The sequence below is a fragment of the Ixodes scapularis genome, unplaced genomic scaffold, assembly GCF_016920785.2.
Source record: "Ixodes scapularis isolate PalLabHiFi unplaced genomic scaffold, ASM1692078v2 PGA_scaffold11__112_contigs__length_91849675, whole genome shotgun sequence".
In the NCBI taxonomy this organism is placed as follows: domain Eukaryota; kingdom Metazoa; phylum Arthropoda; class Arachnida; order Ixodida; family Ixodidae; genus Ixodes; species Ixodes scapularis.
Genome location: NW_024609837.1, coordinates 11,850,169 through 11,867,710, shown reverse-complemented (window position 1 = coordinate 11,867,710; position 17,542 = coordinate 11,850,169). Strand labels below are relative to the sequence as shown.

Genomic DNA, 17,542 nt, shown 5'->3' with positions numbered 1-17,542 from the left:
CTGAAATAAAATTGCCTATCACATTTTTTTTTCTTGTAACACATTGTGCTTTCCAACTATGTTTTCATTTTAAACGCTCCAGTGCCCCCTAAAATTGGTATCCGTTAGTGGCACAAAAGCTTGCTTTTAATTTATCTTTACCCTGTCGCACTACACCAGGGTGGACCGGTAAAATTAAAATGTATTTTGCATATTTGGAAGTTCAATACAACAGCCTGCTAGAATGGAGGGAAGGAAAAAGTATTTCGCTTGTGCTGCACCAACCACATCTTTCGCAATACCTAATATGAGAAATCAGATTTGCAAATAGAATTATTTGAGAGCTTCATGTTCGATTCATATTCAAATATTTGCACACCGTATAAATTTCTTGTACTTAGGAGAATAATGACATTTATCAATATTACTAGTGTGGTGAAATGACCACATATCAAGATTTTGATTTTAGAGACAGGATTTTTCATAATGCCTGAAAAAAGCATGACACCAACGCTGTGTTTGTAGCTGTAAACACGAATATTTGGAGTGGAAGCCAGCCGTAACAACTAGAATGACTGCAATAAGCTGCAGGGGTGTAATCAACAAGGGGGGGGGGGGTCTACAGCCCCCCCCCCCCCCCCCCCCCAAATATTTAGCTGACACTATAATATACACATGCATTTTGAACCCCCTCCCCCTCTCCGCACCCCAAGTCGTGGACATCCCGGCCACCTTGGCCCCGACCCCGAAAAAAAATTCCTGGCTACACCACTGATCAGTTGAATATACATACTCCTCTTGGGTCCGGTTCCCCGCATCCAAAGGGCAGAAGTATTGCATTGTGACATACGCCAGGTCCAGCACTGGCCTGTTTAGGCAGTAGAGCTCGAACCAGGGGTGCTTGGTGATACAGGACACCCCCTGGTCCTGGCAGAGCTCTCTTGCACGGTCAACCTCTCGGCAGCACAGGGACTCGTAGTCCGTCAGCATCGCTCTGCAGCTGTTGCAAGAGCACCTGTTGGGACAAATTTTGCTCAATGAATGAATGCCGGAAATACAAGGGCACTACGAAACTTTACTCGATGTTTTCTAAGGTGTTTGCAACATCTACCTCATCCATAAAACTTTGACAATGGCAGTTTTCGGTGCCGAAAACTGCCATTATTATCGCTCGCGCGTTGGAGCCTGTCGGGCTGAGGCGACCGCACGCCGGCAATCGCCACAGCGTATCTATGTTTTGCAACTGCTAATTCGTAAAGGTAGAGTGCGCATGCATAGCCTTGATCGGCACCAAGAAGATGGAGGCATATCCTGATATCATAGCAACATCCCGCCGTTTCAATACATGCCGCGCCTGCCAATCGCGAAAATATGTACGAAATAAAAATGAAATATTTCTTGATCGCGAATGAAATAGAAAACTTACCAATTCGCGGAGCCCACACGACGGGCTGGTGGTGGCGTGTCCGGCCCGTCCCCGTCGCCTTCAGATGAAGACGACGCAGATGGGTCGTAAATGTACGGCTGTAAGCCGAATCGGCGATCTTTCACCATCGCAGAAGCGATGTCTTCGTCCTCGCTGGTGTCGCTAAGTTTTCCGTTTCCGCGACACGCCATCGCGACACAAAGCACGAACCGACTACCGTGTTTGGCACGGGATTAGTGGGTTCACGGACACTGGGATCACAGGGTGGCCGTGTTTGCCGGGTTGTGACTTGTGAGGCCGTTCAGACCGCAGGCAGGTCAAACGTATAGGTTGTAACATAACTTTACTCGTGAACGCCACCAAGTGACGAAATTCATAATCACGTCAGCCTCGCCGCAGCTTTCCTCCAATCGTTGATTGAGACGTCCTACGTCATGACTGCGCCGGATGTGACGTGGCCTCCGCTGGCTGTTCTCCGACTGCTTGCCAGAGTGGGCCGTTTAGAACGAAAAATACAGCCATCTGCTCAAAATACGGACGTGCGGTTGTCATTTTCGAGTATTGTGGATCATAGTCGACCTATTTCTGTACACGGCGGGTAAAATTCAAATTTCGTTGAAGTATCCCTTTAAAGCGTGCTCCAATTTACTTTGTACTTCAATTAAAAATTACTTTTTAGATGTGCTCTACCCAACACTGGAAGCAGAGCACTTTTGTGCTCAGAACTGGCCCTTAGTAGCATCGTAATTTCCAGCGGGTCTCTGTTCACAAAGCCTCTTCCTATCTCTTTTTGCAGGCTGGGGTGGATCCAGTGATGACAGTGCGACGCCAGCCAGCACTATCAAGACAGGTTCGTTGCTGCGTGAGCAGTTTTCACACTATGTAGCAGCTCATGTCGGGTGAAAACGTGGCATGAAAAGGGCTGCTAACATTTGAGGTTCATACGATCAAACAGGCAGCATGAATCAGTTTCAAACCAAATAGGATGGACTGTTGCACCCCCATCTAGGCATCTGTTTATTGGTCTGGGGAAGGGGAACGATAAGTAATTTTGAGGAGTTACTCATCCTACGAGGAAGCGATCCAGTGCATTGGCGGCTTTGATTTCTGCACTTGCATGGCTCCATTTTTCTAACGAAAATTCTTACAATTGGACGACATTATAATTTGAGAATATCTATATTAATTTGCACTGGGACAAAAAACCACTAGTCACCGTTTTTAGAAGGGTGACAATTCACACAAATCATGGGTCACAATAGCTTAAAGGGGTATGGAAACAAGAATTGAAATATTCAAATTTCGTTCGGAAGTAAGTCGAGCACGACGGATAATAACCGTAAATGATAATCGCCCGTTTTTATTTTGAACGACTGGCTATATTTTTGGTTCCAATTGGTGCACTCAAGCAAGCGTTCGAAGAGAAGCGAACAGAGAGCGCGATGCGTCATGGAATATCCGGCGCAAACAAAAACAGAAAAAGATTCCCCGCATTCGTAACGTAGCAAGGCTGGCGTGGTTATGAGCTTTGCCATTGGTGGCATTGGCAGCGTTGTGGTGGTGTCAATAGTGTCGACGCGTTACAACCGAGCCGTTCGAAGTACCCGTGGGATAACGAGTGTGTAGCTGGCCCAAGGAGCACATAGCTTCCACAGCACTGTCAGCTCAGGGGTGAACAGGGTGGGAAAAGTAACTTTTGTCCAAATTTTGAGAGACGGGCTAATCTTCTTGGGGGAAAAGGGCTGTGTCCGGGTACACAATTGAGGGTTTGGTACAATGCGCGGTTTGTGAGTTGAGGAAAGCTATGAAGGAAAATGTTGAATTCCAAAGAGCGGCGCTGCTCCGATGGAACTTGCTACGTCATGACTATGTAGCAAGTTCCCCAACGTTGCTAGATTACCTCCCAAATAGGCTCCACATGCTTCCACGAGGTGCACATGGAAAGATAGTTTAATTAGCTTTAAAATTAGTTTTCTTGTGCCTCTCAACGAAAGATCTTTGAGGTTATGCTGCAATATGCTGCACGTTAAAGCCTTTTAGCGTAGCGTAGTATTTTAGTGTGAGCTAGAACTTTAGTGTCCCATGGCTTCACTTTCAGAACCACCAGATTACGTTGAACAGGACGAAGAGCCTGACACCCACCTTGCATCCGTGAAGTCGGGTCTGTCATTGAATTTATGCCTGTTTTTAGGTAGTTGTGCGTTTCAAGACATCATTTTTATTAGAAAGAATATCGCTTCTTTTTATGCACGCAGAGTCGGAACGCTACGAGGAAGACTGGAAGCCTAACAGCCGAGTGCCTGCTCTTACGAAAGGTAGGTTGCCGACAACACTTGTTTTTGTGCCTACCGTAGAATACCGCGGAAGCACCCGCTTTTTTCAAGAGCCCACTGTTAACATTTCCCAAACTTGGGAATGCTACAATTTAGACGGGGTGTGATCATAAAAGTTCTGGGTCTGATTTTGTAGCGTAAAAAAGGCAGCACGGTGATGCGCGCGGTAACGTCGAAGAAAGGCACCTTTGAGTCTCGTTATACCAAGGGGCGTCAGCCTGTGAACATTTGAACCTGCACTGCACAAGTTTTTGTGACCACGTGCATGGGCACAATGGTGTTTTCACCATAGGCTGCAAACCAGAGCGAGAGTGAACAACAGTTCTACGTCAAACTCGGCAAAAATAAAACGGAGACCCTTAAAATGATTCGGCAGGCTCGGTGCAAAACGCAAATTTTGCGAAGTGTTTTAAGTGGCACTCGCGCTTCGGGAAAAGCGGAACATCGCTGGAGGACGAAGAGCGATAGGACGGCCTTGTTTGACCTCTCTTCAACTTCGACGGCGTTCTGCCATTCTTGTGGATTGAGGGCCAGTCAAAACACCTTGCACACCTCGTCGCCTTCTGACACGTCTTCTAAATAATTTTGGAGGTCTCTATTTTAGATCTGTCGAGTTTGACGTGAATTTGATCTTTGCTCTCGCTTTGGTTTGCCCTACGAAGAGATTGCCATAATGCTTGTGGCATGAGGCCAAACAAACCCACGTGGCACAGTTCCAAATGTTCACAGAGCAACACCCTTCGGCAAAATGACGCAGGAAGGTTTCTGCTTTCGACTGCTGCGTGCGCATCGCTGTGCTGCCCTCCCTTTTTACGCTACAAAATCAGTCTTGGACCTTTTTGATCGCATCTCGTACGTCAAGCGCCCGAATAGACCGGACGAGCGTTGACGTCTAGATTAACCCAATTTTCAATGAAAGATGGGTGGTGCTTCTCCAGTTTTTTGCGGTAAGATCATGCCATCCAAATGCTGTCTCTCACATCATTTTTTTTCTTTCCTTCTACCTGCTGAATTGCCAGATTACACGGACATGACGCAGGTCACGTTCCACTTGAATGCAGGTGCGTACTCCATTAACCTGGCAATTTCAACTTTCAATCGCCGGCAATGTGTCGCACGTGACCTTTTTCTGCAGAGCCGCAGGTTTCCGAAGCGACCCAACGACACGATGGCGCGGCGGTGGCTGTTAAGATTGGTATGTTGTCTTAGTGGCGTTTTACGGCTAGGTGCCATTCTAAACTTTGGAACCACTTGTGTGTGCAGAGCCGCAAGACACAACGGAAGTTTGTACCGAGGAGGTTCCCGTGGGGACAGGTACGTAATCGTACGATTGTTCCTGCAGCGTAAAGCTTTTTGTAACTTACGAAGTTCAGACATGGAGACTCCCAAAGAAAGCCCACAATATAAATAAAGGGCAACGACCGATCAAATCCTAAAACCAGGAGCCCCACGTTTCGAGGCCTACTCGCTTCTTCTTCAGAGCTGACTATGGTGACGGCCGTCGAGGAGCAGCATTTCTCTATCCGTCGGTGACGTGGCGGAGCCTGTCGACATGGACTGTCGGCAGAGCGCCGAGGCACCCATTTGTTCCTGGTGTCATTTGACCGTGCTGGAATTCTATGAAAAGTCTATGCCGGGGGTTAGTCTTTGCTTGGCGACGCCAGTGCCGTCAAAGGGAATCCGGTGTTGTTCTACATCCGACTGCACCGCACCCGTGGTCAAACTTGCTCGTCGTTTTTTGTGTTTCCAGTGTCTTTCGTCAAAGATTTTCTTCTCGCCGACGTAAGTGTCTGGGCAGACTGCACAAGGGATCTTATAAACCGTGCCTCGAGTTTTTTTGGTTTTTTTTTTCGGCGAATCATCTTTTGGACGGGGCGTGAGCCGTCTGAGCGTGGATGTCGACTCGTGGGCCTTATTGATTCCTTCTTGGGTTAGCACGCGTGGTAGCGCTTCGCTCATTTTTTCAGCGATGGATATGCAGATGCGCGGGGTTGGGCGAGGCTGCGTATGCGGCTGCTGGTATTGGTAATCTCAGGTTCGAAGACGGGCAACTTAGTGGATAAAGGTGCTCGTGTCCTCATTCTTTTTTAGATTGGCACAGACAGTTTGCTCTTCCTTTCTTCTGTCCATTTCAGACGAGCGTGTAGTCTTCGCCCTAGGCACCTCGACATCCATCGTCATAGTAGCCCCCGAAGAAGAGCCGAGCAGGCCTTAAAACGTAGGGTCCCTATATTTAGGATATGGTTGGTTGTCGTCCTTTAGTGTTTTTTCAACCAGAGAAATTTCTCTCAAACGTTTACTTTGGAGCCCACACAATGACTGTTTTGTGGGCTGCGTGACATGCCAGATGCATGCCGATGTCACCAGCTGCTTGTTGACTTTTTTTAATATATATGTATATATTTTTTGCTTTATTGACTGTGTCTCGCGTGTTTTGTCTCAGACGTGCGGGACGGCTTTGCCACCCAGCAGTGGGGAAATGTTCCGGCGAACACTGGACTAGGTGAGTTTGCACATTTTGTGTGGACGACAGTTAACGTTACTGGTTGTAGGAAGCTCCGTGCCTTGGACACTGAAAGTCTTTCATTCGTCGAAGTGCATCAGGATTGTCAACGTGATCGTTTCATTAATAATGATGGCAAAGCTCTTCTGTGGTGTTAAAGGGGTACTCCGGTGTTCTCTTCGTTGTCCCCAATTTGCCAAACGCACCAACAAACATTGCTAAAATAATAACCCAAATATTGGACCAAAATATTTTTTCTATATTTTTGATTTTGTGTGTGTTTTTCAAATTGTAAGTCTACTGGCAACAATGAAGAAGTGACGTCAGTGGAAGGCAGGGGTTCACTCTCGTGGTTTTACACCTTGTTTCCAACTGATTACAAGCAGTTTCATGGTGTCAAATGAATGCTTTGGAAGCTAGTTACTGCACCCGTGTGGCAGCACCAACGAGGTAGAGGGGCTTGAAGCGATAAACTGGTATCCCGTTCAGCAGACAAAAGTGACCCCGGCATTCATCGTGATGTACAATTTTGACCACTACCGTAAAATACCGAGCAAGTCCCCACTCAAAATTAAGAGATAATTGCGAGAAAGCGGGGGATGGGCAAGTGTCCATCCCCCACTTTTTTGGCGGTCATCAATTTTACATATCTATGTACTGTGCACATTTTCTGAGATCTTACAAATTTGGGAGTGGGTGCTTAGTGTGGAATGGGGGGCGGATGCGCGGTATTCTACGGTAGACACATGGCTGTACTAAATCCCGGGGCTTTTATGCAAAACTGAGCCGAGGTTTGTATTTCGATTTCTCTAAAACACATGATAAACTATTTTTAAATACTGTTAGCCCCAGAGATCAGTGTGTAGCTCCGATAAAAACCCAAAATACAGCACAGTGGCTGACAGCAGCTAGCAGAGCCATTGCGAAGCTGCCCGCGTTTTCGCCGTAAGAGCACAATTTGCACTTGCAACAACTGAAACGTAACTTATCTTGTCGGTACTGTTATTAAAGATCGATAAGCAATTATTTGTGCGTGTTACTTTGTAAGTAACAGATCTAGACGTAAAGCTATAAGGTCGCGCGTGTACTGATAAAAAATGTGTGACATGGCGGCGGCCAATGGGGTCACTTTCAGCTGTCAGGTTATCGCTCAAAGGCCCTCTACCTCAATGGACAGCACGAAACAAATGCTGGGCATAGTTCATTTTTAGACTGCTCGCTCGATCTGCAAGCCTGCCTTCCCCCGATGTCCGGGCATTGAAAAGCGGGGGTATATTTGAATGTTGGTATTGGCAACATTTTCACTTGCCGATTTCCCAATAAGTATTCCGAATTTTGCGATACCAAATAATATACCGGAAAGGGTAAAGGCGTGCGATTTTGGAGATGTAGTTGGGGTAGTTTAAAGAATGGCCTGAGTGCCCCTTTAGTGGCTCCATAATTTCCAGTGCGCAACTTTTTATTAATTGTAGCCTCTTGCCATCTTCTCTTCTAGGGTTGGACGGTTCCAGCAGCAATAGTGCAATGGCATCTGTTACTATCAAGACGGGTGGGTTGCCACATGACCAGTTTACATACAATGTGTAGTTGCTCATTTCGGGTTAAAACGGAACTTGAAAAGGACTGCCAGCATTCGAGGTTTCTACGGTGAAACGGAACGACCACAAATGATGTGCAGTGGGATGGTCTGAGACGTTTGCAGTCGTACAGCTCTTTTTTTATTTATTCCAATAACATAACTTCAGGAGCCAGAATAACTTGCGAAGAGATGGAAAAGTGAGTCTTGCTTTTAGAAATTACTTGCAGAAAGCCACATCATACAAAGTTATGGTAGGAAAAATATTTTTTTTTAATTTTGCCGAATCGGGGTTAGCAACAATTATGCTAGTTTCATACCTAATTTATACTCTGCTTCTGAAAACGCTAGGCTTTAATAATGTAGAGCTGTCTTCCTTTGTAGAGTTTTTGAAGCAAAACAAGGCAGTATATTAATGCTTCAGTTCTATATAATTAAGAAAAATGTGATCAATATATTTCCACTTCATTTCTACAATAGCTAAGTTGTGTGATTATTGCACCAACTATCCTTTTATACACAGCACAAAAACAAAACCTGTAATTTAAGAGGGCTGACTGCTCCAAAGATTGTTGTAACCCCTAGATCTTGAGAAGGGACACTATCTTGCGATTTAACTTCTGAACCACTCAAGTAATTAGAAGAAAATTTGCAGGGGAGATTTAACATCAGAGGTATTGTGTTGTGCATTGTGATGTATTGTGCAAACCTTCACCCTCTAGGGCAATTTTACATACCTGCATAAGATGATGCATCACTCTTCAATAAGAAATCTATGATATGCAAATGAAGCTATTAAGCACCATTTTTTTACCGCTTGAATATAATGTGGAAGTTGTGCGACTTCAGGCTGTCTAGTTTAACTCAAATGTAAATATTTCAGTAAGAGGTATTACTGTACGTGAATGTATGAGGTGCATGCCTGTCCTATGTCAATTTCTAAAAACAGTTTCTTCTCAATGAGGAATAACTTTTAATAAAATAGATAGCCCGATTCCCCTGTAAATTTCATATCGGAAACATCTTTAAAAAAAGGGATTGAAATTTAAAGCCAGAACGTTACGAGCCTAGTTGCCCTCTTCGTTGGCACATTTCACTGTATTTCTTAATGTTAGAAAAGTTATTAGCACAGGTGTCGTCTAGCTGTATCTAATTTCAGCATAGCCTAAAGTGTCCCTTGCTACCTTTTCTGCAATTCCTGTAGGTAAAGCACGTCCAGGGCATATCTGTCGTGACAGTTAAGCCTAGGCATGTAGCTCCTTCCTTCGTGTCTTGGCATAAGCGGAATGTCTCGTAGCTTCCTAAGCTAAGCCTCCTTTTAGGGTCTCCTCATAGTATTGTTTTCATGGTGATTCAGCATAAGCTAATGTGTCGCTGTGCCGTCCATGCATTTGCAGAGCCACCAGAATATGTTGAACAGGACGAAAAGTCTAGCAGCCATCTTGTATCTGTTACATCAGGTCTGTCCTAAAATTAATGTTTGGCTTGTTTGTTTTTTAATACTCTTGGCCTTACAAAGCATCACCTTTATTAAAGAATGATCTCTGTTTTTTTCCTCACTTGCAGAGCCAGAATGTTACGATGAGGTTTGGAAAACTAGGGACCCAGTGCCAGCTCTTACGAAAGGTATATGTTTCCGATAACATCTCTTTTTGTAATTGGGAACATGTCGCCAGAACGTCACGTCTCGTCGTATTGTTTTCCCCACCAGGCGAAACACCAGATTACATTGACGTGACAAAGGTTACGTTCCACACGAATCCAGGTCTGTGCTTAATTAAACTGGCAATTTTGACATTCGATCATTGGCGACAGGTTGAATTTGACCTCGTCCTTCACAGAGCCACAGGTTTCTGAAGGGACCCAACAGCTTGGCAACGCAGCTGTGGCCGTCAAGATTGGTCTGTTGTCTCTGTGTCTTTTCGCAGCTAGGCGCCATTCTGAATGTTGGAACTGCCTTTATGTGCAGAGCCTCAGGAGCCGACGGAAGTCGACAATCAGGCACTCCCCGCAGAGACAGGTGCGTAGCTAGGCTTCATTTTTTGTTTTTCCCAGTTCTAGATCTCTAGATCGCGCTACGTGATTATGTTGCTGCAGGGCAAGCCTGTACGCAGGAGCATAGTAGTCACGTAGCGCCATCTAGGCGCAAGGTTGTACACTAACAAATTAATTAAACCTAAAACCGAGAACGCGCGACGCAATGGCAACGATTTCAACTGTTGCCGTCGCCGCAGTATTTTCCTTCTCGTGACACGCAATTTCAGGGTGAAAATTTATCTGTAATTGATTTCTTTAGACCTAGAAAATATGTAATACCCGTCATTTTCGCTTCGGGGGGCCGTGAAACTGCTTCAATAAAGGAAAATTTTGTTAAACATGAATTTGTTGTAAGTCAGGGAAACACATTGAACACATAGGAGATTGTCTGGGACATTATTCTACTTCGTTAAATGGGCGTTTTCGTAGTAGAGGTGGATGTTATAAAAGCGCTTGACTGTATTCATTTCTTTACGCCCAATAGTGCACTGACACACCTCGTACATAGCGTGATCAGCGTGCCATCCATCCGTTTGCTCTTTCCTTTGCTCTTCCCAGGCCTGGGTGCGGCAGCCCCGAAGGAGTTCCAGCAAGATCTAGTCCCCGTGAATCCCATGGGCTCGTACGCTGTCATGGCGCAGCCACAGCAGTGGGTCTTCCCCACCGTTTCCGACAAAGCGCAGCCGCAGGCCAACATCATCTACTTCCACAAGGTGGAACAGCACGGCATCGCGATGCAGCCCGTGGTGACAACTCTGCCGGTCGTGGCAGTACAGTCTGTCGTGGCGGCGGAGTCCGAACAGGCGGTCGTCGTGGCAGTGCAGCCGCAACAGCCGGTCGTTGCGCCGGCGTGGCTTCCTCGTTCCGGCAAGTCTCTCGGATATCTTCTGTGCAGCGTTTTCAGTGATGTCGGTGCGGGATTTTCGGTTAAAGGGGCAACAAGCGAGATGACAGCCAACATGGGAACATTCTGACAAAAAAATACATTTCTTGGTTCTGTCAATAAAAGCAAAGGACTTTTTTTTTTTTTTAACAATGCACAATGTTGAGAGAGTGAGAAACTGTGGTTGACAGCTATCCTTGGGCACTATAAGACATGGATTGATTGATCTGTGCAAAGCGCAAGTTTCATGCTCGTGCTGTTTGGGGTTAGGGGCCATTTCAGTCATGTAGATTACCTTTTGCAAAACAAACTTGTCAGCAACAAAGATGATAATGTTGTCTTTCTTGCTGGCAAGTGTTTTTCACTGAAACAAATGCTTCAGGCACCCACAGTGTCATTTCTTTGTTTGATGACTGTTAGGCTTAGGTGGATGTCAGCTTAGAGAGATTTTGTTTTTTTTCTCGTATTTTTTGAGACAGGTAATGTCATGTTCTGAAACTTCCCCATTCAATCAATACCGCTAATGTTACCTTTTCGTGATGTTTCAGCTTTCTGAAATGCGTAGTTTATGTGAAGAAAAAAACCGGGTTCATTATCTTCATTGGACCCATCACAAATATTGTTTTGTCCCTCGTTGATTACATCTTCCATGATTTGTTTCAGACATGGGGGGTGAGTCTGGTGCCCAACAGGGTCTATCCGTTCTGCTGAATGCTGGTCCAGGTGAGATAGACAATTCACGTCTTCGGCCTGCTTGGCCGACAGTTTAATGGGTTGGCGTCGTTGGTCGCTAGAGATTGCGTGCCCTTAACACTAGAAGACTTTGTCACTTGCCTTTTGCAAAGCTTAAAAGTTTACAATTATGGAAAAGGACATTAATACATTAGTGTCGGCACTGGTCATTCCATTAATAATCGTGGCAGAAGAGTTCTCTAATCTGTATTAGGCATGGATAGAGAAATACTATGCAAGGTATTTAGAATTGTTGAAGTGGTTCAAACTTACCAGTTGTGTAGTGATAATTTTCCGCAGATTGGTTGCTTGGTGTGACCCGACATTGGGAACTAGAGAACTATTTTCAGAAAACCTGATTGATCCTAACTTTTCTGCCACTTTAAAACCCATCTCTCCCCTTTTTAAATACCATATTTAGTCGAGTAATAGTAAACTTTGTTTATGAACAATGCCTTTGTGTCTACTTGCCCGCAGGATATGTACAGCCAATCATCGCGTTGCGCATAAATAACAGCAATTCACTGGGTCGAGAACACGATTATCTGTAGAAATGCAATCTTCACTGATAATACCTTCGCGTGGAGACCTTATCTCTGGCATCACGCTGTTGATCCTGGTGATTGGCAATCTGCGTGCTCCGCGGAAAAGCAGACGCTCGTTTTTTTTTTTTATTAACAGTGTGGCCGTTACTCGAGTAAATACGGTACTATATAAAGTGTCACTCGGTGTTACTTAATGGCAGCCTCTTGCCATCTCTCCTAAAACGGCCACCAAACTGAAAGCCCATCGATCGTCCAGAGCCGAGCTCCCCGCACTTGTCAAAACATTGGCCTGCACCGCGTCGTGGAACTGAGAGACAAGCAATCGGAGGGACAGGAGAGCACATCGCAACTTCTCCTCCTAACGAGCTGTGCGTAGCTCTCTATGTGTGCAGATGGTTCACGCCAACGTGAATTGTCCTCTCATGATGTGCTTCAACAGGCGCAGCACCGCTTGCCTCGCCAGATGTGTTCTTGTCCCTTCAATTTCAACCGATGAGCAGGCGCGGTGTCGAGTTGCTTACGGGCGGACGCGACCACTCTTGCGGTTTGGTGGCATTGTTAGTGCTGTCTCATTTAAAAAGTGACTTGCCATCACGTTATATTCGTGCAAATACGGTACTGTAAGGCAGTAGAACCAGCTTCTGAAACTAGGAACTTCCAACCTTGGCATTCATTTTGCACCATATCAGCCCTTAGATGTCTAGCCTTCATCTGCCACGCGACCACTGACATTCGGTCCCACCTCCGTAATGGAAAGTTGGGTCTATTGCATCTGCGTTTGTACACTGTGTAGTTAAGGTGCCTCCATCTGTTTGCCGTTTCTAGGTCCAGGTGCAGAATCTTTACGGGACGTCGAGCAACATCGGGTTCACGTGGATCCGACTCTCCCGGTGCAGCCACCTTTTCACGCACCCTCTGCCGTCGACGAAGGTGTACAGTTCCAGGAAGACCTAGTCCAATTCCAAGAGTTCAAGCGGTCATAGCAGAGAGCTGTTGCGACTTAGTTGTTTTGACAGTTTTCACGACAAAGTTGTGGTACTGTTGCGGCACGGCGTTTGGCGGCGTCGTGGCACACTGAACCGGAACAAGTCGTCGTCGTGCCGGCACGGCCCGCTGGTTCGGGTGAGGAACTCCCTTGGTTAGCTTTTGGAGGGGACGGTACGGTGCTTGGAACGCAACTCCGACTGTTGTACGCGTCCTCAAATGTGGTCCCTCGATTTTCGCCGGACTACGTCGTAGAAGTGTGACGCTGTCTCCTGCCGCGATCCTAGCGGTGGTGCAGTGGTGGAGTGGGGCGTGGGAGACTCCTGTTTTGCCGCTGCTAGCTCTCGAGTTTGATGTTCCACAGTAGCCTTGGCAGCCGGGGAGTTGGAATGCCGCCAGAACAGCGACATTTGCGGTCTCTTGCGCTTTTTTTCCCAAAATTTCTAGGCCCGATTGTTGGGAATGCAACACTCCGGCTTTTGCGACGTCGTTCGTTGTCACTTCGAGACCACTTTTAGACGCGCGGGCTGAATGGGACGCTGGGCACATAGTTCGGAGACGCGTTCCAGGTGTCATACCTTAGCAAAGCGACTTTTTTTGTCTGCAATTGCTGTCAGAGCTTGATCTGTAAACCGCAACGATTCACTTTCTGCATGCTCTGCAGGAAAGTGGGCATGCACACTTTATTGGGCACGGTTACGAAGGCTTAGTTGCGTAATGGCGGACCCTTTTTCGAGCAAATATGTACGGTACGCTATACTGTGAGGGCGTGAGATGTCTGTTCTACTAGATTTCAAGGCGAAGAAGCAGCGGTGGTCAGGGCAGCCGGCAAGCAACGTTACTAGATCAAAATCTGTTGACAAGCTTTCGTAGCGTGCCTGCTCGGTGGCGCTGGCTACACTATCTAGAAGCGGCAGAACGTTGGATGCACATGGCGTGCGGTGAAAAGTAATTCTATTATGGATTTCATAGTAAACAAAGCGGAAAAAGAGTGTCGTTAGAAAACTATCTTTCTTTGTTACCCGTGGAAGCGGTGCCGCCAGTGGCACTAGGAATTCGATTGGGCCATGCTTGCGTGCAGGCAACAGAAGAACCACTCTCGAATATCTCTCTTCGTGGAGCTTGTCAACTGACACCGTATTCACTCTCATAATGAACACTTTCTTTCCCGAAAAATCGACATATACTTGGGGGGTGCGTTTATTACGAGGGGTAAAATCTTTGCATTTACACACTTTGCGCAAATGTCATTTTAAGTGCCAATATGACATGGCAGAGTACTGTGACACATATCCACTGACGGAGGCGTGCCCAAGCTGGTCGTGGGCGCGCCACAGTAACCATGCTCTATAAATTGCGAACCTTTTTTATGGTGCTTTTGGCGTGCCTTTTGCCGAAGAAAAAGCGCCCTACGAAGCTTACTCGGCACAGAGAGCAACGCGACCATTCTTAGGCCTAACCAGTTTCATGATATCACTGTTCAAAAGCGGATCACAGACGGCGGCGTGTTTGTTGACATCGTTGCATCCGATGGGCGAAGCAAGTCCGGGACCGGGAAATTCCTCAACCCCAACTTCTCTAGGTGTGCGTGCCTCTCGGTTTCACGTTTGATCACTTCTGCAACCACGCAATTGCTGTCATTACGAGAGCGGCTTGGCTTGACTTGGCCTGGCCGCTTGGCGGGAAAAGAAAATTGGCGGGCTTAGTGGCTTGCCGGCTAGCTTAGTTGGACGCAGTTCGACTCGTGGAGCTGAAAATGAAGTGTGTTCATTATTCGAGAAAAAAAAAAGTACAAGTAGTAGTAGTTAGTAATAAGGGTAGCGGAAAGCCGAAAAAAAAAAAAAAAAAGTACAAATATTGATGGCTGTTGTGGGGGGTGCGTTCATTATGCAAGTAAATACGGTAGATCTAAGAAAGTTGGCCTGTGAGGAAAAAAAAAAAAAAAAAATTGGAGGAGTGCTGGTCTTGGGACAAGATCTGAGAAACGTCCCGCTTCATCTAGTCGCTCCTCCACTGGTCTGTTGCCACTTCCATGACGATCATAGACACGTTTGTTCGCAGGAAGCTGTGGGTCCACAAGATGACAAGAGTGAGCTCGAGCAGTCCGGCAAGCTCTTCATTGGCGGCCTGGACTACGGTACGACGGACTCTAGGGTCGCTTGGAGTAGTGAGGTGTTGTCGTTTGTGGTGCGGCTACAAACTTTAACGTCGATGCACCAAACGAGTCTTTGTGCCCGTGCAAGATGGAACGCCCTGCACGGTGCTTTTCGTGGACGCATTCAGTGCCCGTCGGAGTGCCACATTGTGTGTCTGTGTGTGCAAGTGGGTCAGCGATTGAGTGTGACATTGTCAAGCTTATTGGAACTCTTTTTTCACGTTCACTCATTGTACAGCCATTTCCATTTTGTGAATTCATTACTTCGATGGAGGCGCCATTTGACCTTTTGCAACAGGTTCTGTAGCAGACCAAATATTTGTGTAGAGCAACTGCCAATGCTTCTGGAGCAGATGCCAACATCTGTCAGCACATCGCTTGAAAATGAAAAAGTGGCTGCATAGCTAAATGAGCTCATCTTTGATAATGACTGTGTTTTCTTTGATATTGGGGCATATTATTTATTACCTTCTAATAATAATAGAGTGATGGAAGAGGAACACAAAGCTATTTTATTTGCAACGAACAAGAAAAAAATCACTAACGTGAGTTTTAACTGTTTTGAGAGGAGTTTGTTGGTAGAAGCCTAGAAGGATGGATAGCACATCTCTCGATCAAGCTCTGCTGTCCGCATTCTGCCCTTCTATGCGTAAACCTTTCGCGAATTTAAAAGCGTCTTTCAAAATAAAATTATTTTACTATCCAGCTTTATATTTATTTCTGAAAGAAATAATCTATGGTAAACTAGTCGCAGGGCTGTCAAAGATATTGTAAGATATGAACTCTGAAATATTATATAACTGGCAGAAGAATATTTGTATATAGACTACAATTTACTCAACTGGGACCTACACTGTTGTGCACGAAATCGACAAGAGGTAGAGGAGGTGAGATTTCACCAACAGTCTACAGATCATAAAATATTTGCAGGACAGTCTTCATCCACAGAACCACGTGCTAAAAACGCTCACCGAAATGTGTGCATCGCAATGATATCACGGTGGCATTTTGTGAATTTCAAAAGTTAAATGATATATTCAGTTACCCCAAAAAGTACATAACCCTCAAATGGTTCAATTTGTGGCTGGAAGATCAGCTTAGGAAAACTTTCAAACTCACCGTCGTCAGTTGGGATCTGAACAAGCGGGTGTTTCTTGTCCCTGACGCTGCTTGGGCACTACTTTGCGTAACCGCACAAAATGAAGTAGTTCAAAGACCAAAATCCTTTCACTTGCCCGAAAGTGCGATGATCGAGGTGCGGCGCGCATGCGCACATGTAGCGGTTTCGTTTTAGAAGCGCAAAAAACTAAAAAAGACAAAAATTAAAAAGTGCAATGTGGACATGAATTAAAAAAAAAAAGATATATCTTTAGGAATGTGTAATTTGTGTTTAGTAAAATTATATACAGTTATAACTAGAGCTAAATGAAGTTTGATTCATTATTGTTTTCTTTCTCTAGTTTTTCGTAGTGATGGACCGAACCTGCCGAACTTCAGGTTTGGCAAAAGATTCGGCAAAGATTTGGCAAACGTCTGCGCTTGCGCGAGGACAAGACAGGACCACGGATTGCAAATGGACGCTGTACGATCATGCGGCTACCGTCATCTTGTAGCCTCTGTACCATCATACAGTGTACAGTCAAACCCGTTTATAAAGAACAGCAGGAAACGCTATGATCAGTTCGATCTAGCAAAAACATTTACAACGAACTTCCACGATGAGTTCGTTGTAAGGCGGGAGCTTCAGTTTCTTTCTCATCTCTTCACTTCTACCTTGTAACCCCGCGCTAATTTTTTTTTTGTTTTTTTCCTTCTGTGTGCGTGCAGTGTATTGTTCAGCTTTCTCCCCTTCTGAATCGCTTCTCTTCGCTCAATTTTGTTCGCCACTTGAGCTTTTGGAATGTTCTTTCTTTCCTACTTCTTTTTTGGGGAAGGGACAGGCTAGAAGACGATTGTTTTAGGGGTGTCGCGAACTTTTGTCGAACCAGATTTTTAGGTCGAACTTTTGGGGTTCGAGTGGGTCGAACCGGTTCGACAAACCTTCGAACTTTTCACCAGATTCGACCAACCTTCGAACTTTTCACCAGATTCGACCGGTTCGACCTTGTGGACAGTGTGGCTAGACCTTGATACAAGCATGTCTAGGTTTGGATAATTTTTTTTTTACGAAAAGGGTTATTTTATTATATAAACAGTTGCAATTATAAGAAACTAATTCTAATCACTGAAGAAGTTAATAACTTAATTTTTTTGTACTGTATTAAATGAAATAACCAATCAGCGCTGCCCTTAATTTATCTCTTAGCCATCACCATCCAATCCGAAGCCAACTGGCCAGCCTGTCGCGCATGCGCACACGAGTCGAACCTCAATACAAGGTTCGCCGAAT

General features: G+C 45.6%; 1 protein-coding gene and 1 pseudogene across 1 annotated transcript in view; both read left to right on the top strand.

Moving 5' to 3' along the window:
• LOC8039250 overlaps positions 1 to 14,645 on the top strand; it is a 48,861-nt gene extending 34,216 nt beyond the window's left edge. Inside the window, exons 4-19 of the mRNA XM_040503050.2 lie at positions 2,202 to 2,255; positions 3,504 to 3,566; positions 3,661 to 3,720; positions 4,758 to 4,799; positions 4,874 to 4,933; positions 5,002 to 5,052; positions 6,182 to 6,241; positions 7,737 to 7,790; positions 9,215 to 9,277; positions 9,384 to 9,443; positions 9,529 to 9,582; positions 9,659 to 9,718; positions 9,787 to 9,837; positions 10,413 to 10,721; positions 11,401 to 11,460; positions 12,840 to 14,645. Of these exons, the coding sequence (XP_040358984.1) occupies positions 2,202 to 2,255; positions 3,504 to 3,566; positions 3,661 to 3,720; positions 4,758 to 4,799; positions 4,874 to 4,933; positions 5,002 to 5,052; positions 6,182 to 6,241; positions 7,737 to 7,790; positions 9,215 to 9,277; positions 9,384 to 9,443; positions 9,529 to 9,582; positions 9,659 to 9,718; positions 9,787 to 9,837; positions 10,413 to 10,721; positions 11,401 to 11,460; positions 12,840 to 12,997 (1,259 nt within the window). The 3' untranslated portion in view covers positions 12,998 to 14,645. The remainder of the gene's footprint in view (positions 1 to 2,201; positions 2,256 to 3,503; positions 3,567 to 3,660; positions 3,721 to 4,757; positions 4,800 to 4,873; positions 4,934 to 5,001; positions 5,053 to 6,181; positions 6,242 to 7,736; positions 7,791 to 9,214; positions 9,278 to 9,383; positions 9,444 to 9,528; positions 9,583 to 9,658; positions 9,719 to 9,786; positions 9,838 to 10,412; positions 10,722 to 11,400; positions 11,461 to 12,839) is intronic.
• Positions 14,646 to 14,885: 240 nt separating this feature from the next.
• On the top strand, positions 14,886 to 15,858 carry LOC120844409 (annotated as a pseudogene).
• The last annotated feature ends 1,684 nt before the right edge of the window (positions 15,859 to 17,542 follow it).